The following is a 25,374-nucleotide window of genomic DNA, read 5'->3' as shown; positions in this document are numbered from 1 at the left end:
TTAGGAACCAAATGGACCCTTAAATATGCTTCAAAATGGTCCAACCGACGTCCAAACTTATTTCGGCCGGCCAGTCCCGAGACAAATGCCAATACATACTGCCACTGAACTTTTGTGAGTTCTGAACACCTGACACCCCGCCCACTCAGTAATCTGAACGATGAATCTGCCCGGCAACATCGCGGCTCAACGCCACTGAAGCTGTGTGCACACAGCCAGCGCTGGAAGCAGTGGTTTTAAATACCTGGATATCCTTAAAAAAGGAATTTGTCAAAGAGTTACAGAGGTTGAGCCATTTCTCGAGACAGGTTGTGCTTATGGTCACTAAGAGAGGGATTTTCAGAGGTGTTTGTACCTCTTGGGTGGTTGGCTTGTGAGACTAGTACTTCTACCCAGTCCCAAGCCAATGTCTCTTTAACCACTTAAACCCTATATGGTTGACCGTAGTCCCTCAGGGCTCTATACTAGGGTCTTTTCTGTTAACCCTAACACTATGGATGCTGGGGTTTAAGTGCACAACAATCACTGCTTTCACTACAGAACGAAGCCTATGAGTTGAATGTGGAAACGAAACGAAATAAATCATGCCCACCCCGACTTCTGACCAATCATTGAACTTTCTTGGGATAGTCAGAACATCTTGGGGATGCAACAAGCATCCGAAGAAAGTTCTGAGAGTCCCGTCCAAAGTTCTGAATGACGTCATTTTGCAGTTAATTCCATTGGACAGACTATGTATGTATTGGGTTAACTCTGAGGGTGTACACATGGAACCATAATGGTCCATTTTGTTCCGTAGAGTTACATTAATGGTGGTAACGTGGTCTGATGCACATAAAAACTGTGGGGGGGGGGCTTGATATTTAAACTAGGTTGAGAGACTCAGTGGTCTAAATCAGAGGTCTTCAACGTTTTTCAGGCCAAGGACCCATTAGCTGAGAGAGAGAGAGAGAGAGAGAGATGAAGCAGAGACCGCCCACTACCTGTTGTATAAATTGTGTTGCAGATTAAATCTTTTCATAGATTTCATAGATAACTTCAGATGTGTGTAGCGTTGTGTTGGATTCATGTTAATGTGTATTTTCAGCAGTTAACCACTTAAACCTTCCATACAACGTGTACTTGGTCTGCTCTCCCGCCCCCCCACTACACCAAACCTCTTTTCCGAAAATAGCCGATCTACAAAGCTCACAACGCCTCGCAGCGCGAGGCGTTGTGAGCTTGTAGATCTGCTATTTTCGGCTAAGGTTCAGTGGTTAATGTCAAAAAAAAAATCCTATCACACAAAGATTTGGTGGCCTCCCCTGTAGTAACTCTGAGGACCCTCTAGGGGTCCCGGAACCCCCTGTTGAAGACCCCTGGTCTACACGATTAAACAAATCTCTCAATAATGAATGTACGGGAAAGGCGAGACTGGAGAAAGAAAGGGATGGAGGGGGGAATAATACAAATCTAGCTGCCCGCTAATCCCCCTTATTACGTTATTTTTAACAGCTCACACCCCTGCTCATCCCCCACCCACCCAAACCTTCATACAAAAACAAAAACAAAAACAAAAACAAAAACAAAAACAAAAACAAAAACAAAAACAAAAACAAAAACAAAAACAAAACAAATAATCTGACCGCCGGCAGCACATCATTGCTTCAGCCCTTCCACGTTGAGGTTATCATCCTCCTTAAAAAGTTAAAAAGTTCTTGATCCAACATCATGACACGTCCAAGTTCATAAATATAGCTGGACTTCAAGCCTCCTTGTGTGTGTGTGTGTGTGTGTGTAAGTAGTGGAGGGGGTGTTTTCTGTGTTTTTCTTTCTAAGTCCCCTTGACGTTCTTGGTGTGGGGTCTTGAGGCCAGGCTGGCATAGTAAGCACATTGGCTGGGGTCACACTGACCCGTGGGTCCCGTAGGGCCGGGCTGACCGTGGGGGCCCGAGTTCCCTGGCTCTCCCTGCGCTCCAGCCTGTCCCGGGCTCCCGTCCTTGCCGTAGCCTGGCATGCCAGCGGGACCTGAGGTGGTGAAACAGAGGTGGAGAGAGACATCAGTCTGACACCACACACACTAATACAATGACCAAAGGTCATAACACCACCAGAGGTGTGGTACAGTATATATAGGGCACTGTTTCCCAAGCAGTGGGTCGGGACCCATGTGTGGGTCGCGGAACTGTTTTCGTGGGTTGTGAGTAAATATATTTTTTTCCCTTTTCATATTTTTTTGTTGTATTTATTTTCAAAAGATAAAAAGAAAATCTAAATTTTCCATCAATACATTTTTTTTCAAAAGACTTTCATCAATCCATAAATGGAAAAAAATCTAAGACATTCCATACATAAAATAAATAAAAATGTACGTTTAAGAAGTAGTGAGAAATAGCAGAACTACAAGCTCACATTGTGAGCTTGTAGATCGGCTATGTTCATTAGTTTGAGTCCCGGGGAGACATCAAATTTCCCTTTTGGGTCTCGAGCTAAAACGTTTGTGAAATTCTGGTAGGTTGTGTGATTTGGGCTCTAGTTGATCTTGTAGTTACAGTAGTATTAGGCTAACTACATAGAGCGCCGAAGTCTGACGTAATTTACACATCCTAGGTTTGTCTACCTGGTTCGTGGTTTTCCACCCCCATTCTGAATCCCCATAGACGTATTTAATATCGCGTCAAATAAGAACTGTGTTCCAAAAATAAACAAATGACCCTGGCGGTTTGACTCTTATGGATATGAAGCAGAGAAAACGATAATGTTACCTTCCGCCGAATTACTATAATTTTCGCCAGAAACAGACTGTATCAAATATAAGTGACTGACTATCATAAACGATACAGAACTTCCTCCCTGACAATATCGCCGAGACAGTTTGTTTATTTTTGGACCTCAATTCTTATATGAGACGATTCTAAGATGACCCAATGTTATTCTCCATAGCGAAATTACTTTTTCGAACCTGGGGATGAACGCGTGACGTCAGGTCAGGACTTCTGTACTCTATATCATTGACATTTTAGCTAGCTACTGTAGGCTAATAGCTGACCAACAGGACTTGCATCCAGGTATCCAGGAAAATGAACAGTAATTTGTAAAATGCATTGTCCACAAAGAGAACATACATACTGTATGTGTGTGTAATGAAAAGACCAGAAAGAAGGTTAAAGTTTACCTATAGGACCAGTGGGACCTTGCTCTCCTCTGTCACCCACACCGGTATCTCCCTTCTCTCCCTTGGATCCCTTGTCGCCTAAAAGGAAACAAACCATGATCACTATATGATTAAGCATTATTACTATCAACGATACACAGCCATGAGTGATACAAAACGAGGTAGATATGGTTCAATGTTGTCTGTAATCGTGAAAGGTCTATGAAATCTGTATACAATCTATGAAAATTAACCCATTAAGACCTGAGGCCGATTCTACAAATGTCTTCTAAACAGTTTTCTGAAAAACGATATGGTGCTCAAAGTTTTTCATGTAAAAGGACCCCCAAAATTAGATGTATTTGGCTGTGGACCCCCCCCCCCCCCCCCATCTCAAAATATTTTGTTCCAGGGACCGCCAGAAGCAAAGATTTGAGTTAAAAACATGTGCTTTAAAAATAGATTAAGATTTTCACAAATGTTCACGATTTTTCTAAATTAGCAGATCTACAAGCTCATAGCATGGCACAAAGTCATGCACTATGAGCTTCTATAACTGATATTTTTGAAAAATCATGACACACACACATAATATAGCTAAAATCTAAAATGACACAGACTGAATGGGGTTAAGTGCTCACCTTTAGGGCCGTGGGGGCCTCTGCTACCCTCTCCTCCGTTCTGTCCAGGCATGCCAGGCTCTCCCGGAGGACCAGGTCGCCCGGCGCCGCCGTCTTTACCCGATGGCCCGGGCGGCCCCGGCCGTCCCGCTGTGCTCTTCACATGGGCTGGCTGGATCTGAGCCATGATGTACGCCAGTTTGGCTGGAGATGGACACAGCACACACACACACACACACACACACACACACACACACACACACACACACACACACACGTTTGTATTACTATTTTGATGTGAGGACATCAACACTTTAAGACAGCATTGAAAAGGTTGGTGGGTACAGTACGTGATATCAGTGCACAACTAACCAACTCTAGCCCCCAAACCCTAAACCTAACCTCTAAAGGTCTAATCATAATATCCTAAAGCAACCCTGATATTTTCCAAATTGTAATCCTGACTTTCAACATATTTTATTTTTTAACAATAAAACAACCATTTCTCATGTCTTATCCCTCAAATTCTACTTGTGGGACATTTGGCCCTCACAACAGTATAAGTACACAGCGCGCGCACACACACGCACGCACGCACGCACGCACGCACACACACACACACACACACACAGAACACACAGAACACACAGAACACACAAAGAGACAGATGTACCGTGACCCTCAAATAGCACTATTAAAACGTCATAACAAGATGTCACGAGGCAAAATGAGCTCAGTACAGATAATTGAATGAGGCGGGTCACATGGATCTCACCGTCTAATTGTTTTGATAGCTCCTCCTGGATGAGCCTCCTCATCTGTTCCAGTGATACCGACTCTCCCTGCATGGGGCACAATGTCACATTTAATACAATTCTGCTTTTCATCCTAAACCTGTAATTAATGTGCATCTATCTCTCTCATCTCTCATTATAACAATACGAATCTGAAAAGAATTATATTCATTTATTTACTTTTTCAAGGACCCATTTGATACCATTTTTTATTTCTGGGACGCCCTAATCCCAAAATCCTCAGGGCCCTATTTTGAGCGCCATCTAATACTGTATGCCTTATGACTAATCGTATTAGGCTTTTTTTTTACTACTTTGAAAAAAACGTTTTTAAAATAGTGAAATCTACAGCGACTTGTTGTGAACTTGTAGATCGGCTATTTTCACTATTTTAAAATGTTCTTTCCAAATAAAATAAAACAAGCCTAATAAGATTAGTTATAAGGCATAAGACGCCTTGCAAAACAGGGCCCTCTGTATTAATTTAACCCTTATGGACCAAATGATGGAACCAACGATCGTTCCGGTTCCATTTACACCCTCTCAGAGTTACAGACCCGTAAGGGGTCCATTTTGACCCCCTGGTGGTCCCCTGACCCGACGAACCAGTGTGTTAAATAATCCTGACTCACCCTCGGCCCCGGTTGACCAGGGTTTCCTGAAGACCCCTGTGGCCCGGGAGCTCCCAACTCTCCTGGGGGTCCTGACATGCCCATCATCCCCGTGTGGCCCTTTCTGCCAGGCATGCCCGGGTTACCAGGCATACCGGACTCTCCTGTTTGTCCTTTATCGCCCTTATTACCATTGTCACCCTGCAATAAGGCACATGTGATCGTTAAGTGACCGGTTTAACATCGCCGTGGCGATCTAATCCGACGCCACCATTGATTAAAGGTAGTTAAACAAGCTCTATATTATAATAGCATTGCTACAGAGTTCAGTAGCAGGGGCCTCCCCATCTCTCCAGCTCTTTAGTAACAGAAATGTTCATGTTGGGATATTTTACCCAGTCAGGAGAGAGAACTCATACAGGATACAGGATACAGGATAAAGAAATGAAATTGGAAGTGATGACACAAGGAAATGAGCAGACAAAATTGGAAGTGGAACACGATAAAAATTGATAAATGGGTACAGCTCTCCTGATTGGGTAAAATTGGCAACAAACCTGAAAATGTATTATGTGTTTATTAAAGAGCTGGAGAGACAGGGAGACCCCTGTTACTGAACACACACACACACACACACACACACACACACACACACACACACACACACACACACACACACACACACACACACACACACACACACACACGCACAAGCCACGGCTTTCCAATTATAGCAGCGAGATGAGAATATAACAGTAGATTGCCAGATGATGGTTGATTTGGCTGTGACAAATCACCTTCAAATGAGTGTAATGGTTTGGAGGATAATGAGTAACCAGGATCTACCCTGTCCTCATACTCACCCTGTCTCCTTTGTTGCCCCGATCACCAGCTCTGCCTGGCATCCCCTATAAAACACACAATAACGTCAAATGAATCAAATAAATACAGAGATATATCAATTCAATTCAATTCAATTCAATCTATATTTCAGACCCAGGAAGATCCATATCACAACACAATAAAATAACAGAAAGGAAAAGGAAAAGAAAATGCAAATAGCCCACATAATTCAGTTTCTAACATACAGTCTACAACAGTCTAGAGGAAAACTTGACAGAACTGCGTGTAGGGTCCGTTATGACAGCAATGATGTCATTTACTGACTCACATGCCCTACACATAAACCTATACTGTACATAAGGTTACGTATTCGTAGCACAGCAGAGCAGGTGGGTACCTCGACACTAACACACATCTGGCTTGCACTGGAGCTTCCTGGAGCACTCAGCAGCAGCCTCATGCAGTCATTACGGAGTTTAAGCAATGGACTGCTACGGCAGAGGACTACGGTAACCGGAAATGATCAGCGCTCGATAGATAAACCTGCCGTCGCCGCAGCCTATTTTACTACGCCAGAAGCTACCGTTCCACGTAGTGTCTACAACGTCAAAACCATGTTTATTAAAACTGTTTTAGAATAACACAGATTGCTCCAGCACCTTCCTCTTTCCACTGCTGATCATGTCCAGCGCATGAAAGAAGCAAGTTATTGGCAAGTGAAGCTGTCTTTGTTTATGTCTGTGTTTATGTTTGACACGTGCTGCATAGACGCGTCACCATGAAAACCAAAAAGGGGTGGGAACCCGTCGCCGACGGCTGCTTGCTTAACGATTTTGACTGCTACGGCGATTGCGTCATAGCAGCCGCACTCCGCCTGGCGTCGCCGTACTGAAAAACAGAAAGCTTAAAGTCCCTATTATAAGCCACTGTGAGTCGTCTGATGCTGCCTTGTCTGTAGCGACACTAAAGGTGGGCCGTATATACAGTGGTGTGAAAAAAGGATCTAAAGAGAGAGATCTTCACAGGTACTGAGCACATGCTACATTATTTCGACACGGCATGTTTGCTTGGGCATACACAGCTTCCGACACTGTTTATGGATGTCCTCGTCATCTGAAAGGTCATTTATCATTTAAATGTATGTATTCACAACTTGCTTACCTGCTTTCCCTCTGGACCAACAGGACCGGATGGACCCTGAGGATTCAAATAAACACATTTGGAAAAAAAAATCACCATGATGGAAAATGGACATTTTGCAAATAACATTGTTTTTTGAATCGAAGTAGGATAAACCGACGACTTACTGCAGGGCCTTTAGGTCCACTAAAGCCAGGTAACCCTGGACTCCCTGGCTCTCCTTTGTTTCCCATCTGACCCTGTTATTGAACCAGAAAACATGGCTGCTCATCACATGGCATTGCAACAAACCTACTCCCACTGTTTGATTATTGTGACGTGTTTTATAAAAATGCCTCAAAATCTGATCTTGTTCCACTTAACACAGCATACAATAGACTATGCAGATTTGTCTGCACTAAATCCCACAGCCATTACACAGGAGTCTGCATGATTAACATTTTGGCTGAAGTTCTTATCAAAATATCATAAAATAATTGTGGTGGAGACATTCCAAGCTGTAGCAGATTAATCATTCATATGTACATTACAAGGGACTACATTGGCTTTGATTCCAAGGTGGTTTTCGACACTGGAGGGATTTTCCAAATAGTCCCAGAACATAACGGTACTCCATGTGACATTTACAAAGTCTTAAAGGATAGTTCACCCAAAAAATGAATTTGATGACAGGCGGAAATATGCTAATGTCTCCGGTAGGAGACACAAAGTGTCAACATTGAGTCTCCTACCGGAGACATTAGCATCTTTCCGTCATCAAATAATTGGCTCTATCCTATTGGGACTATCCCTTTAATGTCAATATAGGGTAGAAAACAATCAGTACCATTCTGACGTTCAATATTCTGTCAGTCCTCCCTCTCTTCTCTCATAAATTCTCAATCCGCCTAACAGTACTTGTGCATTGTGGGATACTGGTTAAATTCTCACAGAACAAAGACTTGACTCTGGCTCTGACTTTGGGAGCTGTTCCTCAAATCTCTGTATCTCTGTAAGACATCACTACATAAGCCATATCTCCAAAACTGGTGAATCAAACTGCACAACTAATATTTCAATTTGCAGCTCTGATTCCCTTCTTTCATATGACAAAAGTCACATTAGTCACATTTTATTTCACTTACTTAAAATAGAAAAGCAACGATATCTTACTGGTGTCAGAGTCTATTTTCTTTTCTTTTCTTATCTCTCTGATAATCGGACTTGTACCTCTTACTGATGTTGCTGCTACGACACTGAATTCCCTCACAGGGATCAATAAATGTTTATCTTATCTTATTTTATCTGATCTTATCTGATGTATCAAACCACCATCAGTCTTCCACTCAAGAGACAGAAAACATTGACTAATGTTTTTTTAAGCACATATAAATCTTTCTGACAGTGTCTCTCTCTTTCTAAGAGTATGATCTACTCCCCCCACCCTCGAGACCCCCCTGCTGTTAACCCTGTCTTCAGTTCCTCTTTGATATCTGCTCCTTCATCATTCTCATGAATAATAATTTGTCCCAGGTGCGATCATGGCACCTTGACATTCATTCCTATACTGCTTGATAACTGCGTCACGTCGATGGTTTTAGATTTTTAAGCTCGCTTGACGACTGCGTCTCAACGCCTCCAGGTTTGGAGCCCTGGCCTGCGTCGCACGTCGTTCCACCTTCTAGAACCTCAGATTTCACCGTCTTCTCAACAAACTCGTTCTATCTAAATAAAGCAAAAGAGATGACTCACTGGAGCTCCAGCCGTGCCTGGCTTTCCTCCTGGCCCTGGTTCACCTGGTTTGCCCTGAGGAGATGGAGAGAGAGAGAGAGAGAGAGAGAGAGAGAGAGAGAGAGAGAGAGAGAGAGAGAGAGAGAGAGAGAGAGAGACAGACAGACAGACAGACAGACAGACAGACAAATACAGACAGACAGACAGACAGAGAGCACAGATGGGGATAGAGGCAGAGGGAGATTCAATGGGACATCAGTGCCATTACTGTCATTATCTATCCGTCTTTAAGACATGTTGCTGTTCAGTTGTAAATGTCAGACACACATCTCCTCCTGCCATGACTCACCGGTTCTCCTCTTGGTCCGTTCATCCCCTCAGGTCCTGGAGGACCCTTAGTGCCCTTCACATGAAAACAAAACAAACATTACAACGTGTTGTTTGGCGTCAATGCGGATCATAACGCAATGTTTGACTTCCATACTACTACTGCAGTGGTTTTCAAACTTTTACACGTCAAGGACCCCCAAATTGATATGTATTTGATCCACAGACCCCCATCAACGTGTCACGATTCACAATACAACGCATTGTGAGCTTGCCGATCAATTTCCGATCAGCTGAAGTATAAAATATGGTTAAAGTGGTTAAACTGTTCCTCATTTTGCTGGGGACCCCTGGAACCCCCTCAAGGACCTCTGGGGGTCCCCGCACCCCACTTTGAGAACCACTGCTCTACTGCATCGGACTTACTTCTTTTCCTGGTTTTCCCTCGCGCCCCGGCAACCCAGGCTTTCCATCTTCACCCTGTTTGAAAACCAAAAAAGAGAGTTTGGTGAAAAAGTTCAGGTTCAAGTTCCTCTTTATTGGACAGCAGAACGAAATTACGTTACAACGGCTCCGTTAAAAAAAACACCACAATTCCATGACCTCAACTAAAATGAAATAGAATAAACTCCAAGTAATGATTAAAATAAATATTATAACTATTTAACACAAAAATACCCATATATCCCTATTCAATTTCACATGAAACCCTAGACCCATAAGATTCCACCTAAATTTATATTTCACATACTATATTAAAATGCATGTGTGTGTGAAAAAAAAAACACTTTTCGGCAATATTTTCTCCAATGCTAAATCAATCACAGAGTCAAAGGTTGTAGTGTGGCGTGCCAAAACGATTTCCGCAACATTAATCAAAGCGAACACGCTAAATCTAATCGAATACAGCGTCAATCTGATTGACGTTAATTGGATCAAATTCGTAAGGAGAACAGGGTCGATTCTGCAAGAAATTTCTGGGTGAGAAGAAACTCACTGCACAGTTTCTCTAATAAGTTGCCCAGCCTGTCAGAGAGCTATCTCCGTTGCACAGAGCTCGCTCTAGGGCTGGTGCGTCTGTCTGCCTGGCTGGCTGGCACGTTGTGTGACTCAGAGCTGGCAGTAATGAGCCGTGCTATTGGTCATGGAGCGGTGGCAGAAATCGTTCCTGAGGGTGTGTGTGTGTGTGTGTGTGTGTGTGTGTGTGTGCGTGCGTGCGCTGAAAGACAGAATAACCCAGCAGGTGCGACGTACGCCTCTCAAAGAGTAAAGTATGTGCAAGAAAAGAACAGTGTCGGAAACGTCAGGGTGACACGGTTTCATCTTGACATCTTGCGGTACCGCATTATGATATGCTGTGTGCGTTACATTACGGGTGTATGATTCTGTTCTTGCTCATCTGTGTTGGATAATTACTGTTTATGGCTGTTAAATCTACAATATGGGATTTATTGTAATTAATAAAATATTAATTTGAACAAATCTGTATGGTAGCGTATGTTAATACAATATAACTACTACATTTGCATTTTGTTGTTGGTGGTCTCACTAACTCTTCTATAGAGAAAGTTAGACCCTGGTGTCGGTAGGACCGTCTACTGACCGTCTAAACATGCACTGTTGTGTGTATGTGAGGGAGGGTCCTAGTTTAAAGTTGTACTGTGTAAAATTGTCTACTTCAAGTGATCAGGTGGGATGGGAGAGCAGCCAGTTACAGGAGAGCTTTGGTTTTTCTTTAGTACGTTGTCTGTGTTTACGTGTGCATGGATGTATTTGTTGTATACTGTCTATTGCACTCTTTGTATATTTGTGATATATAGCCTGAGAGGATGTTTATCCCATAGCCTGGAGGGATGGTAGTGCGGGTATTATCAATTCACCAAAAAACTAATTGTCGTTGATGGATTTTAACAATAGATATTCGGTTATAAGTTCCTTTGGCCTACTGGCAACCCACACATGAAACATGATGCTGATCAGTCAACTAATTTGCGAGAATCACTGTGGTCAGACACAGATACAGGGACGAACGCTAAGATCCTCTGCCCTGGCCTGGCAGCGATAATAAAGTCATCTGAAGCAGGCGGCGCACTTGATTGGACAATATAGTAAATCATTTCAATCCCATTAAGACCGGGAGAGCATCTGTGTCATTTTTGAGTGGTGCCAACCACTCCTATATCTGACTTTGTCCGTGTGTCCGTCCGTATGTATGTCCAATAAACAAACATTGATGACGACATCGATACAGGGCTCATCAAAGGCACCACTCTCTTCACACAGGGTGTGATTTTTGATTTTAGTGTTGGCTATTCAAAAATCACACCCAGTGTGAAGTGGGCGGTGTGGTCATCACAGACCCATGACTCACTTAAAAAAAACATAAATGTGTTTTTTTTAAGTGCATAAAAATGTATAGGACTATGCACATGTGTCATGTGTCTCGCTAGCCAATCACAGTGCAGCAAGTGGTCATCACAGTGATGGAAGCTCACTTAAAGAAAAGTATAGATTTGCATTGAATGTGTAGGGGTTAGGGGTGTACAATGGGTGGCCAATCACAGTGCAGGGTTAGGGGGGTACAATGGGTGGCCAATCACAGTGCAGCAAATGTCAATGTCCCAACCTCACATAGGGGCGGTTACACCGCCCAAAAATGTACAAGAGAAGAAAAAGAAATGGGGGGGGGGGGTAGGTTAAGACTTAGACAGGGGCCATTTTCGAATTGCAGCCTCCTGAAGGTGTATCTTTAGGGCAGTTTTGAAAGTGAGTAGGGTTTTACACTCCTTTACTCCTTTTGGTAGGGCATTCCACATTTTTGATGAATAGCTTGAGAACGAGTTCATTCCCTTTGTTGAGCCAAATCTGGGTTGAACATGATTTGTGGAGCTTCCTCTGGTGTTATGATCGTGGACTTCATTAACATTTAGGAAGTATTTAGACAAATACAGGGGGATCCCAATGTTGTGGTGTATCTTGAAGACCAGGCCCATAGCAAGTTGCTGTACTCTGTCCTCAACCCTAAGCCATCCAATCCTAGCAAAATGAGCAGGGGTTAGATGAATAACATAAGATGAACATAAAGTACCGGAATAAAGGTTACATATTGTAACATAATCATGATAGCATAACATCATTTCTTCCCCATCCCCAACCACTGACTAAGCACTGTCTCCTCATGTGGTTGTTTTGTGTTCAGGTGGTACGTCTTATAAAAACGTCCCCAGAGATGCCCATCACACTAGCTATCGGTGATGGTGCCAACGATGTCAGTATGATACAGGAAGCCCACGTGGGCATAGGTAAGCACACACACATACATTACATCAGGTCTTCAACAGGGCCCTAGGGGGTCCTCAGAGTTACTACAGGGGGTCCGCCAAATCTTTGTGTGACATGTTTTTTTTTTTTACATTAACCACTTGAACCCTAACATCCCTTTTCTGAGGAGAACTTTAGCCAAAAATAGCAGATCTTACAAGCTCTCAACGCCTCGCAGCGCGAGGTGTTGTGAGCTTGTAGATCGGCTATTTTTGGCAAAGACGTATAGGTGTAGAGGGAAAAAAAGAGCAGTCCAAGTTAAACAAAAAAAGTTTAATCTGAAACACAATTTTATACAATATAGAGGGGGTCTCTCTCAGCTAGGGGGTCCTTGGCCTGAAAACGTTGAAGACCCCTGCATTACACACACACACACACACACACACACACACACACACACACACACACACACACACACACACACACTGTCTGTGTATACATGCGGGACTCCCTCTTTCCCAGATGTTTCGCCCAGGTGTGCGTGGTTTTAAGGTTAGGTTAAAGGAGTACGCTCACCGGAAAAATGACTTATTTTCTATCAATTACAAACTCTTTGAGTCTTCTTTCGGAGACATTAGCATCTTTCCGCCGGTCATCAAATTATTGGCTTAGGAATGCGACAAAAACTAAAATCTCCAGAAATTCAATGCTTCATGGAGTGTGTAAGTGATAGGAAATAAGTATGTTTTTGGGTGAACTACTCCTTTTAAGGCAGTGGTTCCCAAACAGTGGGTCGGGACCTATTTGTGGGTCACGGACACATTTGTATGGGTCGGGAAACGCTTCTTATTTAAAAAAAATCACACCCAGTGTGAAGTGGGCGGTGTGTGGTCATCACAACATGACTCACTTTAAAAAAAGGATGAATGACTTTTTTTAAAGTCCATACTGCTATTCATAGGGCTGCACATGTGTCATGTGTTTCGCTAGCCAATCACAGTCCTGAATTTGCAAAGTCAGCCAATCACATTACAGTTAGTGGTGATGACACTAGCTGTAATGTGATTGGCTGATATGAAAAAAGTATCGATTTGCATTAACAATGGAAGGGTTAGGGGGTACACACATTTTTTGGTCGGTGTCCAAAACTCACTTATAGGGGGCGGCTACACCGCCCCAAAAATAGCAGATGCACAAGCTCGCACAAGCTTGTACATCTTGGCGTGAAAACTACTGATTTAGAAGGCATTTGTAGAATTGGCCTCAGCAGGTCTTAATGGGTTATTGTAGTTCAGACATCTGAACCAGCCATATCAGGAGAGAGGAGAGAGCGGACATAAAAACCTGTGGATTGTAAACTTTAATATACTGACCTTTGATCCAGGAGGGCCAGGCTCTCCTCTATGTCCCTTGAAGCCCTGTATAGGACATATACAATAATTACCACTCCATCGGTTTTCTATGACCGGTTCCATTTGTATTGTGATCAGAACAGTTTGTGAGTATATACGGTATACTTACTGGGAGACCTCTGAGTCCAGGGTTGCCTTGAGGGCCAGGTTCTCCCTGTTTGCCCTGAAATGACAGCCAGTATGGCTTAATAAGGGAGTGGTTCTGGGCCAGTATGGCTTAATAAGGAAGTGGTTCTGGGCTAGTATGGCTTAATAAGGGAGTGGTTCTGGGCCAGTATGGCTTAATAAGCAAGTGGTTCTGGTATCACTGAAGCTTATACTCACAGACTCTCCAGGTTCTCCGGCTCTGCCGTCTTTTCCCATTTTACCAGGCTGACCCTGAAGAAAGACAAAGAAAATGTATCAGTTTAGTTCAGTGGTTCTCAACCTGTGGGCCGGGACACGACACGGTGGGCCATGAGGATAGTGCAAGTGGGCCCCCAAATAACTGGGGAAAAAAAACTAAGATTCTAATGATAAAATATCATGAAAACTAACGAAAAAAGGTATTACTTTTCTTTAGGAACTTAAAGTATACTATGTTAGCTCCATTGAGCCAAGCCGGAACACAATCGACTGACTGATCATTAAAATAAACTGAAAATGCACGGCTACCATGTTAAGTGGTCAGATGGGTGGGCCGCCGAACGCCCTGATCCACAAAAGGTTGAGAACCACTGGTTTAGTTGATGAAAACATCTACAGACACTGTTTAATTTGCATATACTTCTGTGCATCAAATCTAGTGGTGTAAAGAAACGTAAGGAAGTACATTTACTCATGTACTGTACTTGAGTACACTTTTTTTGGGGGATATTTTTACTTTACTGGAATTTTCAATACTTTTACTTCTACTCCACTACATCTCAGAGGAAAATATTGTACTTTTACTCCCCTACAATTAAATGATAACTTTAGTTACTACCGGTAGTTACTTTGTAGATTTTGATTATTATTACAAGACACACTTCAACCACTTCAGCCCTTTATCGGCCATTTGAAAATAGATCACAATATGCGACGCATTGTGAGCTTGTAGATCGGCTATTTTCAAAAGATTTTGTGTACATTTTGAACTTGTGAAATGGGACATTCTGCACAATGAGTACTTTCACTTTTGGCACTTTAAGTACATTTTGATGCCAATACTTTTGTACTTCTACTCAAGTACATTTTGAATACGGGACTTCTATCGTAACAAAGTATATCTACACTGCAGTATTGATACTTTTACTTAAGTAAAACATGTGAGTACTTCTTCCATCACTGATCAAATCCATAGTTCCTCCACATACCATCAAGCCAGGGAGACCCGATGGTCCTTGGATTCCCTTGAGACCCTCCTTGCCCTGGTAAAGAAAAAAGAACAGATAAACAAAACGCAAAACATCAGCGCAAAAAAAACAAAAACACAACAACAGATGATGAATGGCCACTATTACCACAGCCTGGTTGACCTCCATGCCAGAGGGACCAGGTCTGTACAATAATGACACATGGGTAATGTGTTCTCTGGGGTTACAGTCCACTAGAGTGCACTGCACAGAGGCTGACCTTTTCTCCAGGGGATCCCGGGGGCCCCACGGGGCCAGGCTGTCCATCATTTCCCTGAAGGGAGAGAAAAGGTGGATAAACGTTGGAAGGAGAGGAAATAATCTGGTCTGATGACAAAACGTGGATGGAATAATCGTTTTGTTTACTTGTGAATTCTCAATTTTGTAAACAGATTTAAGGCCCAATCAGTGATACAAACAGGCCTGGAATTTCATAATTTTAGGGGCAGGGACAATTGGCCTTTGGTGTTGTCAATTTTGAGGGCACAAAGGCCAAATGCCAGGGCAGGAAGGCCAAGATTTTACTCCATTGAAAGAATTAATTGAATTTAAGGGTTAAGGCTGAATTTTGAATTTAATATGTAGATCTGCAGGGAAAAAAATACATTATGGTATTTACAATCTGATCCATGCTAAGCCCTGCACCAGTCAAAGTCACTGGATTGGTTTAAAGATGGGGACTCAGGGGAGTTAAGAATTCAGAATCTCAACAAAAAACTCTGGCGTCTACATGACAAGAAAGAGACACTGGTGTCTACATATTGACAAGAAAGAGACAGAGGATAAAGTGGTACAGTCAGGTGGGACATTAAGGCCCTGGATACAAACACAAACAAAATGGATAACCGCATCACCGAAAACAACAAAAAACTAATAACAGTGGAGGCAGTTTTTATTCTCTAAGGATTGACTCTTGTTCTCGACAGAAAACTAGAAAAGAGATCAATTATTTGTCAACAGTATTTGCTGTATTTTGAGGGTGTAATAGGTTTGTTTACGTTGGGAATGTCTTTAAACATTGGAGTAAAAAAAGACCTTTCATTAATAATGGGGTGAGAAAGTTCCAAATAGCAAAGCCATCCACAAATCAAGCTATACTTGATATGTTCAAAACAATAGGCCTTTACTAAGTGCTCGTTCCAGTATCAAATCCATAAGGAGACAATAACAGACAACGGTGTCTTGTTTGCACGGTTCTACACAAAATAGGCCAGAAAAATGTCACTTACAGGTTGTCCCATCAGGCCAGCAGCTCCTGGGTGGCCGGGTGGCCCTGGGTGTCCCTGTCAACACACAAGAAATTACAACACTTTTGAATTCCATTATCATGAATTTAATCTGTATATTTAGCTTTTCTACACAAAGTAAGATCAATGTTCAGACCTTGTCTCCTTTGTCTCCAGGTCCGCCAGAAGGACCTCGGTCACCTTTGATACCCTGCGGTGAGAAATACAGCACATGTAATGAGTTTTATCCCCAGAAACAGGCCCCCCAACCGTTTCAAATCAACACAGTTACTGCTAGACTGAACAGAAAATATCCTTTTATTGTTTTCAAGAAAATGGCCTTTTATTTTTTTCAGGAAAATATCCTTTTATTGTATTCAAGAAAATATCCTTTTATTGTTTTCAAGAAAATATCCTTTTATTGTTTTCAAGACAATATCATTTTATTGTTTTCAAGACAATATCCCTTTATTGTTTTCAAGACAATATCCTTTTATTGTTTTCAAGACAATATCCTTTCATTGTTTTCAAGACAATATCCTTTTATTGTTTTCAAGAAAATACCCTTTTATTGTTTTCAATGATGAGAAAAAAAAAAAAAAAACAGCTAAATTCGAATACAATTTAAATCATAAGAACATTGATTACATCCTGCTTCCTACGATACCCTGTGTTTACCTGTCCACACACATATATACAAAGATTTAAACATACAGCCCCTAATTGGCTTATTTTTTTGTTGGTCACTATTTGAGATAATTGCGTGGTTTGGGACTCACCTTGGCTCCTTCGACTCCGGGAAGCCCTGGGGGTCCGACCGGACCTGCCGGGCCCTGTAAAAATGACACAGCGAGGCCATCAGTCTCTGCCACGGAACACGGTACAATCAACAACACTGTCACCGGGTCACTAATCGTTCACTGCTGCCCCCGGAGGACACCTGCCTAATGACGCTGAGAGAGCCTCTCCAATCCGTCAAGCACACAAGGGTGACAGATGACGACGGCACCGCAGCGAACGGCTCTTACCTCACATAGTATACTACTGTACGCCTTGCCTTGATTTATGCTGTGCGTCGGTGTCGGTTTGCTGATCTACAAGCTCGGCTATTTTTTCCGCGCAACACTGACATGCAAATAAGTCTAAATTAGGCTATAGTGTTATTACAACATTACAAAGATGAGTTAATACCATGGGTTCCCAAACTTTTCAGCTCAAGACCCAAAAGATTAATTTGGTGTCTGGCCTGGACCCAAACTTACAAAAAACACATTGTGAATTTACCACTTAAGCTCTATTTCTAACATAGGGAAAATAGGCGATATTCAAGCTCACAACGGGTCGCATCACGATACGTGGAAAGCTTGTAGATTTTGTCTATTTTCGCAATGTCTTACATTTTCTTTTTTTGTAATCATTTTGTAAAATGACTGCTTTTTTATTACAGAAAAAATATATTTTTTAAAAATGTTTTGAAATATATATTTTTTAAATGACAGAAGAAAATGAAAGAAGCGAATATATATTTGCAACCCATAAAAACCGTCATGTGACCCAAAAATGGGTCCTGACCCATTGTTTGGGAACCATTGGTTTACGCTATAGGAAACAGGGTCATTACAAGCAGAGTAACATCATTAACGGCCTTTGTCTTTACTTGGTAGCCGTCTTGACCGCCTTTCCCTGCTGGTCCGGTCAGTCCTTTGTCCCCCGGTATGCCAGGGAGACCGGGGGTCCCAGGTGGTCCAGCGGGACAGTCATTACACACATCCTAGAAGACAGCAGCAGAAGCACATGGTTTACGTGCAGAATGGAGATGTGTGTTCAAAAGTGCTACTGTATACTATACATACAAAATGATCTCTGTGCCCAATGTGTAACCTATCGTATACCGTCGTCCTGATGGCATAAGGTATTGGTTGTGTATAGCGAGTGTGTTGAGTCACTAGTAATAATAACCTTCCTCTTTTTTAAGGTACCTGGGGTCATTGACGTCATACTGTCAAACTGTGATGATTGTAATTGAATGATTGACTAATATCATCAGCATGTGAGAGGAACGGGGTGGACGAGCTCCTTACCTTGAGGTCAGGCAGGTCTGCTCCTTTTCCCTGAGAAATATGCATGAACAAATGCATGGATTAATGAATGAATGAATGAATGAATGAATGAATGAATGAATGAATGAATGCATGAATTAATTAATGAATGAATGAATTAATTAATGACTGTGAAGATATTGTAAGTCTAGTCTACTATGTAATTATAATCTTGCACTAGTTGTGTCTGTTCGGTGCCATTATACTTTTTTTTTTTTTTATACTTCAATCAATGTGCGATGATCATAGCGTCTCAAAATCTCAAAATATTTTGTTCCAGTGACAAGCAAAGATTTGAGTTACGAATGTTTGCTTTAAAAATATATATGTTCAAAGATTTGCTGAAATTTTCAACATTTTTGAGCTTGTAGATCTGGTATTTTTGAATAGCCAAAGAAATCTAAAATGACACAGATGCGTTCCCGGTATATTGGGTTAAAGGATGTGTAACAGCCTTGATGTCTTTACTGTACAGTACCACGGGCTGTTTGCATTTCTGACTAATTAAGTATTCAATCAATCAATCAATCAATCAAAAAGAACACGCCATTACTTACAGGCTCTCCTGGTGATCCCTTCTCTCCTGGTCTGCCCGGCAACCCCTTCATTGAGAACAAAGGCAAACGAGTCAGATGGTGGTGTTATCATAAATCCATATTGATGGTAATGTGACATGCAACAGATTAAGGGTATACTGCTAATGATTCTTTTCAGACTCCATTCATCTGTCAGTTTAATCCATCCATAAAAACTAACCATAAAACAAAGGTAAAATAATAAGACAATGAAGTACAAAATGATGGTAAATGCTCATCATACATGTTATCTGATGAACTCAAACCGACATCTTGAAATTGCTTATTAATAATGTATGTTTACCCAACATTTCATTGCACATTAAGGAACAAAGACGTTCACATTTTTTGTAACATGGTAAATACAGTAGCAATGTGCAAGAAGACGCATACACTAGGTTGAAGTGTTCTTGTATATCGTCTCTGTCGGGTGGAAATCTAATATGTCCAAAACTGTTACTTTTCAGGATTCAAATGCAAAAATAGCTAAAGTAGCAGATCTACGCGTTGCTTCGCGCCGCGTTTCGAGTTTGCAGATTTGCTACTATTCATGCTTTTGTGTGACGCTGTAGTATGGAGATATTCTTCGTCTGTATACTCACATTGTGTCCAGCAGGACCCTGAGGTCCAGCGATGCCTGCCGGACCCCTTTGGCCCTAAAGCGGAAAGTGACAGAAATAGAAGGCACAGTATTAGAGTCATATCAACAGCTTAGACACACAGCATTTTTTTTTCTTCAAAATGTCCATCTTGGTAAAAGTGCTTACAGCAAGTCCAAGGTTCCCTGCAGCTCCTGGTGGGCCCTGTGTGAGAGAGAGAGAGATAACACATAAGATGAGAAACACAGACCACAGGTAAAGCGTCATTTATACTCTGTCGTGTGATGGTATCGCAATTTTTTGGCACCGCTGTACGAAGAGTATAAATCAGACTTGAATCAGAGAGAATAATACCTGGGCACTTCAGGAGAGACTATACCCAAATAAAATACTGGAGCACTCGACTGGTCTGCACATATTTATCATGTTACAGGGGTGACTGAGGTTTCGACTTGCGTCTTACTCAGAGTCAAAACCAAGGGGTTAGCATCCGGCTAGTAAATTGATTCTATATAGGAGGTGACAGTTCATATGAATGGCCTTTAGTCTCGCTGTTTCACCCCTGGTGTCAGAAGCAATTAGGCTCTATTCAAGCGGATGGGTTTTTGCCGAACTTTACACTTGATTTTATTACCTTAATAAACATAGTCATAAATACTATTGTATATGCTTCCAGTGGCTAGTTTAAAGTCTTCTTTCAATCACCATGATATGCGTTTTGGGTAAATTATGGTCCCATTTATTTAAAAATGTATGATAAAGTAGGGTATGCTGTAGGAGGGGCGTGGCTACCTTGTGATGATTTTGATTGACAAGCTGCACAACCAATAGCATTAATTCCCACCCCCCGCTCTGGTCCCAACCAATAGCATTCATGTCCCGGTCCATTTTTCAGACCGGATATTATAGAAAGATGGCGTATTTGAAATCACTGAAAGAAAGGCTTCATTTACGGCCTGTAGAAACCAGGGGTGTGACGATGTCCATATATTTTCACAGTCTATGGTCAAAACAGGGTTTGTTTGTTTCACTCTGAGGAGGAAGTCTGGCTGAAGCGCGCCGCTGGACTTCTCTTTGTACCTATAAATCAGGCCTATTAGGAAAGCAGTAAAACGATAATGATGTTTTTAGCTTTGAGAGTTCTTACCGGAAGCCCCATCTTGCCTTCCCCTTGGGGGCCTCGGTCCCCTGGCAGCCCCTGTAGCCCCTGTGATCCTGGTTGACCCTGAAAAAGACAGGACAGTTAACATTAAGGGGGGGGCCGTGGCTGAGTGGGTGGAGAGGTCATCTGGTGAATGAGAATGTCACCAGGTCGACCCGCGGGTCGAACCAACCTACAGTACATGTGGGTGTCCCTGAGCAAACACACACCGAGCGCTCATCTGAGCAAGTCAATTGCTGGATGTATGTAGAAAAGTAATCCCCCCCCATAATATGATACAATACTCTTTCATTACACTGGGATAGTTGATGATGTCATTTAAAGGTGCTGTGATGTTTTGTGCTAAAGCAAACTAAAAGATTATTGTTAATAAGTGAAAGCTCTATATTCTGATGGTAATCATTGCTATAAATAGTGATTGTTCAGTAACAGGGGTCTCCCCGTCACTCTGGCTCATTCATAAATAGAAAATACATTTTCAGGTGGATTACAATTGTTGTGGCGAGAACGCCCACAAAGAAAACATTTCAGCTTGTATTCCAGTTCCAATTTTTGTCTGCTCATTGATTTGTTTCATCACTTCTAATTTCACTTGCTTATCTTGTATCCTGTATGAGTTGTCTCTCCTGATTGGATGAAATTGGTATCCCAGTTACCTGGCGCTTGTTGGAAAACGGCTACGCAGTCTGAGAGCCACTGGCAACAGACTGCTAAAACGCTTCTTTCCCCGTACAATCAGGCACATGAACGAACTGACAAGAACTAGAATGAAACGCTATTTATTTATGAAAACTGAAAAGAGTCCCAATCCAATCTGCAGTTGACATTTGGGGACTGAAACTAAGAATAAATCTATATGGTCCCCTTCAGGTATGTAACTCTGAGAGTGTACAGATGGAACCAAATTATTTATTATTATTATTATTAAATGAAACCTTACAGGTCCATTTGGTTCCATTTGTACACTCTCAGAGTTATGGCGGTGCTTGAAATTAAGTCCAGGGTCCACTGTTGTGCCTTTCTTTGTCCTTAGTATAAGGTTGATTGTGGGTGCGGCGGTATGAAAAACTAAGAAGAGCTGATCGAAGAGGTGAAGGTCTCGCACACCACAAAAAAGTGCTTAACCCTAAAGTACTCAAATATGGTACTGTCGATGGTCTCGTGACCGAAATGTTTGTCCTATCACTTTGCACTTGAGCACTTTAGGGTTGAGCATGTAAAACACATAAAGACATTTTTTATTTTTCTAAGTGTCTGTCTAAAGAGTCATCCTTAAATGTGTTGTGGAGTCCTTCACCCCTTCGGTGCTTGAATTTAAAGAGTTTGAGAAGCACTGGTTAGAGAAACAGAGAATAATAAAGGTGATCAGGGTGAACAATTTAAAACCATAAATACAGAAAGTAATCTTTGTCTAGACTTTCCTATCCCATAACCCCAAGATCAAGCTCTTCACAACAAAGCCTTGGCTATAATCAATGCAGTGGTCACAGCATGTTGCTCATAGAAATTGCTTTTGGTGCCTTCAACGGGGGGAAAAAAGAGGGGGAAAAAACAGAATTGTTTTCTTCATCCCATGTGGGGAAAAAAGTGCCTACTGATAAAAAAGCACCTGTGCATGATAAAATAAAAGACAAACACCTTAGGCAACCTACAAAGATTTCACACACACACAAGCATGCACACACGAACACACGCACACACGCACGCACACACGCACGCACGCACGCGCGCACGCACACACACACACACACACACACACACACACACACACACACACACACACACACACACACACACACACACACACACACACACAGACACACACACACACACACACACACACACACACACACACACACACACACACACACACACACACACACGCGCACACACACACTTTCTCCCCAACTTAAAAAAAAAATCCCATTACCTTCAGCCCTGGAGGACCCTGAATTCCTGGAGGTCCTGGTTCTCCCTGTAAGCATCACACATGACATCCATCAGTTCCAAACAGCATCAAACAACTGGAATTATGAGCTCCTCTGAGGATAAATCAATTACATTTGAACCTCTACATGGGTTTAACTGTATCATTCTTTACTGTTAATGCACATAATTGCATGTCTGGGGGACCCCCAGGGGTTCCATGGGGGGTCCCCAGCTAAATGATTGATAGTTACTTAGGAATTAGTGTCATCACCAGACTACTACTCCACAATCTCCTAATACTACAGTATATAGAGTCTGGAACTACACCCCCTGAAAAGCCCAATCCGGAAGCTTTCCGTTCACTTTAAACACCTTTAAAATATATTTTAGAATTTCCATTTCTGATAAGCAGCAAGATATACTTAGACTAATTTGATTTACATTAGTGCGACTGCTGAGACGTAACGGAATTGTTTTCAGCGCTTCCGAAGTACATATACTGTATGACGGAAGCATTTGGAAATTGTGGGAGGCAACAGTCTAGTCGAGAGACTATACATATGGACCCTTACAGCCAGGTCTGTAACTCTGAGTGTGTGCAAATGAAACCAAATGGGTTACTGGTCCATTTGGTTCCATTTGCACACTCTCAAGGTTAAGGTTAGGTCTGTGGCCTATAATGCAGTGGTTCTCAAACTGTTTTGGCTCCAGTACTAACTACATTTCCCTAGGAAAACTGTAAGAGAAAACCAAAGGTGCTATACATGAATTATTAGCTAACCTTTTGAAGAACATAATATAATATAATATTACAAAAAAAGGAAATGGAGTGGAAGAGTTGCAATTAGTGCCTCCTTGGTAGATTTATTTTAAACTGTGGCCGTAAACATTTCAGTAAGTACAGTTTTGATGATCGATTGTTTTATCATTAAACATAATGGTAAAATACATTTTTACATTTTACACTTTTTCCTCACGTGCCCCATGTAGCATCACCACGTGCCCCAGTTTGAGAAACACTGGCCTAATGCATAACAAACCGGGGGTCCTTTAAATTAAAAAAAGTTTGAGAGACCACTATTTTACAGTAGTCAGATAATTGCATGGTGCAGCCTGAGGGCTGGCACCTGGCAACAGTAAAGCACACAGAGAGCTAGCGCTGCGGTGTAGCTGATATGTCTTAACAATGTTCTTCCTGTTTGCTGCGTCAGCACAATTGACCACATGTCTGAGCTGCTGAATGATCAGCAAACATGTTGAGCTGCACTGCAGTGCTGCAGCTATACAGTAAATGTGCCCATTCAGGTGAAAGTGTTGGCACGGCCTCGGCTGTGCTCACTCAGGCCTCCATTGTGGTCACAGAGCTAGTCTAGTCTTCTATTTCAAAAATATCTGATATCTTCTATTTGTGCTATTTTTGATTTGATTTTTTCTAAATTTGTTTTGGAAATGTTTGCTTATAATTACATGCCCAAAATATAGGGACGCCCGGTTCAAAGTGGACAATGCTAAAGTGTCGTTGCTTGGCCAAAAATAATGTATTTTCAAGTTCAAAATGAACTTGAAGGCCCGGACGTCTGGCGTAGCGGTCCGGGCACCTAGGCTGCTAATGGGTTCGAATCCCGTTCCCGACGACCTTTGCTGCGTGTCACTCCACATCTCTCTCTCCCCATTTCCTGTCAGTCTACTATATTCTATCAAATAAAGGCAGAAAAAGCCATTTAAAATGTTGAAAATACATTCTTTTTGACACTTCATCACCGAAGCCTAAATCAGGCATTAATGTGTCACACGTTTCCACGTGAATTACATGGGGATGGCGTAGACTAGAGCAATACAAAATGCTAAATGGTAGGGAGAGCTAATTGACGGACGCACTTAACACTACGGTCTATTGCTTAATTGACTAATTGGAAGTGAGCCAAGCGAACGCGTTCATATTTCTTGTACTTACATGTTCTCCATCTTTGCCCTTTCCTGTTGGTCCAGGAGGTCCGGTCACACCTGGGTCTCCGGGTGGTCCCGAGGGACCCGCTTTCCCTTCTTTACCTCCTTCACCCTAGATACAATCAGATAGTCAAATAATAACATTAACCACTTAAGCTCTATATCAGTGGTTCCCAAACTTTTTAGCTCGAGACCCAAAAGAGAAATTAGACGTTTGCCCGGGACCCAAATTAGTGAAAAAAATTGCAGATCTACAAGCTTGCAACGTGTCGCTTCGTGGCGCGTTGCGAGCTTGTGGATCTGCTATTTTCACTACTTCTTAAACGTTTTTTTTTATTTATTTATGGAAATTATTTGATTTTCACAGTGCTGAAAGTGCGCTATATCATGGGCCTTCTCTTCAACAGGGGGTCCGGGACCCCTAGGCCTAGGGAGTCCTCAGTGTTGCTACACAGGGGGCACCTAAATGTTTTGCCCAATTTAAACAAGAACCCATCTTGTTTATTTATTTGTGGTGTACAACGTGTAACAGGGTGTGTTGATTTGTGAAGATTATCTTGTTGAACAAAACGTGTGAATGTGATAAGCTTTTGTTTGCTACGGGGCTTATCTA

The 25,374-nt window shown here is 42.1% G+C and overlaps 1 protein-coding gene across 3 annotated transcripts in view; it reads right to left on the bottom strand.

The window, feature by feature from the left end:
* Positions 1 to 1,230: 1,230 nt before the first annotated feature.
* Positions 1,231 to 25,374, bottom strand: part of col22a1 (collagen, type XXII, alpha 1) — an 88,330-nt gene continuing 64,186 nt past the window's right edge. For all 3 annotated transcript variants that reach the window (XM_084081328.1, XM_084081329.1, XM_084081330.1), the window contains 27 exons: positions 24,769 to 24,873; positions 22,816 to 22,860; positions 20,871 to 20,948; positions 19,892 to 19,927; positions 19,727 to 19,780; positions 19,107 to 19,151; positions 18,532 to 18,561; positions 18,108 to 18,221; positions 17,230 to 17,283; positions 16,608 to 16,661; positions 16,454 to 16,507; positions 15,445 to 15,498; positions 15,186 to 15,239; positions 14,176 to 14,229; positions 13,961 to 14,014; positions 13,813 to 13,857; positions 9,605 to 9,658; positions 9,201 to 9,254; positions 8,873 to 8,926; positions 7,309 to 7,380; positions 7,163 to 7,198; positions 6,022 to 6,066; positions 5,180 to 5,359; positions 4,529 to 4,595; positions 3,775 to 3,957; positions 3,155 to 3,232; positions 1,231 to 2,007 (listed from right to left, as the gene is read on the bottom strand). In XM_084081328.1, coding sequence (XP_083937454.1) covers positions 1,814 to 2,007; positions 3,155 to 3,232; positions 3,775 to 3,957; positions 4,529 to 4,595; positions 5,180 to 5,359; positions 6,022 to 6,066; positions 7,163 to 7,198; positions 7,309 to 7,380; positions 8,873 to 8,926; positions 9,201 to 9,254; positions 9,605 to 9,658; positions 13,813 to 13,857; positions 13,961 to 14,014; positions 14,176 to 14,229; positions 15,186 to 15,239; positions 15,445 to 15,498; positions 16,454 to 16,507; positions 16,608 to 16,661; positions 17,230 to 17,283; positions 18,108 to 18,221; positions 18,532 to 18,561; positions 19,107 to 19,151; positions 19,727 to 19,780; positions 19,892 to 19,927; positions 20,871 to 20,948; positions 22,816 to 22,860; positions 24,769 to 24,873 — 1,947 coding nt within the window. In that variant the 3' untranslated portion in view covers positions 1,231 to 1,813. The remainder of the gene's footprint in view (positions 2,008 to 3,154; positions 3,233 to 3,774; positions 3,958 to 4,528; positions 4,596 to 5,179; positions 5,360 to 6,021; positions 6,067 to 7,162; positions 7,199 to 7,308; positions 7,381 to 8,872; positions 8,927 to 9,200; positions 9,255 to 9,604; positions 9,659 to 13,812; positions 13,858 to 13,960; positions 14,015 to 14,175; positions 14,230 to 15,185; positions 15,240 to 15,444; positions 15,499 to 16,453; positions 16,508 to 16,607; positions 16,662 to 17,229; positions 17,284 to 18,107; positions 18,222 to 18,531; positions 18,562 to 19,106; positions 19,152 to 19,726; positions 19,781 to 19,891; positions 19,928 to 20,870; positions 20,949 to 22,815; positions 22,861 to 24,768; positions 24,874 to 25,374) is intronic.

The sequence above is a fragment of the Gymnoscopelus microlampas genome (genome assembly GCF_963454915.1).
Source record: "Gymnoscopelus microlampas genome assembly, chromosome: 15".
Taxonomy (NCBI): domain Eukaryota; kingdom Metazoa; phylum Chordata; class Actinopteri; order Myctophiformes; family Myctophidae; genus Gymnoscopelus; species Gymnoscopelus microlampas.
Note: the sequence above shows the minus strand (reverse complement) of the source record. Positions and strands in the feature narration are given on the sequence as shown.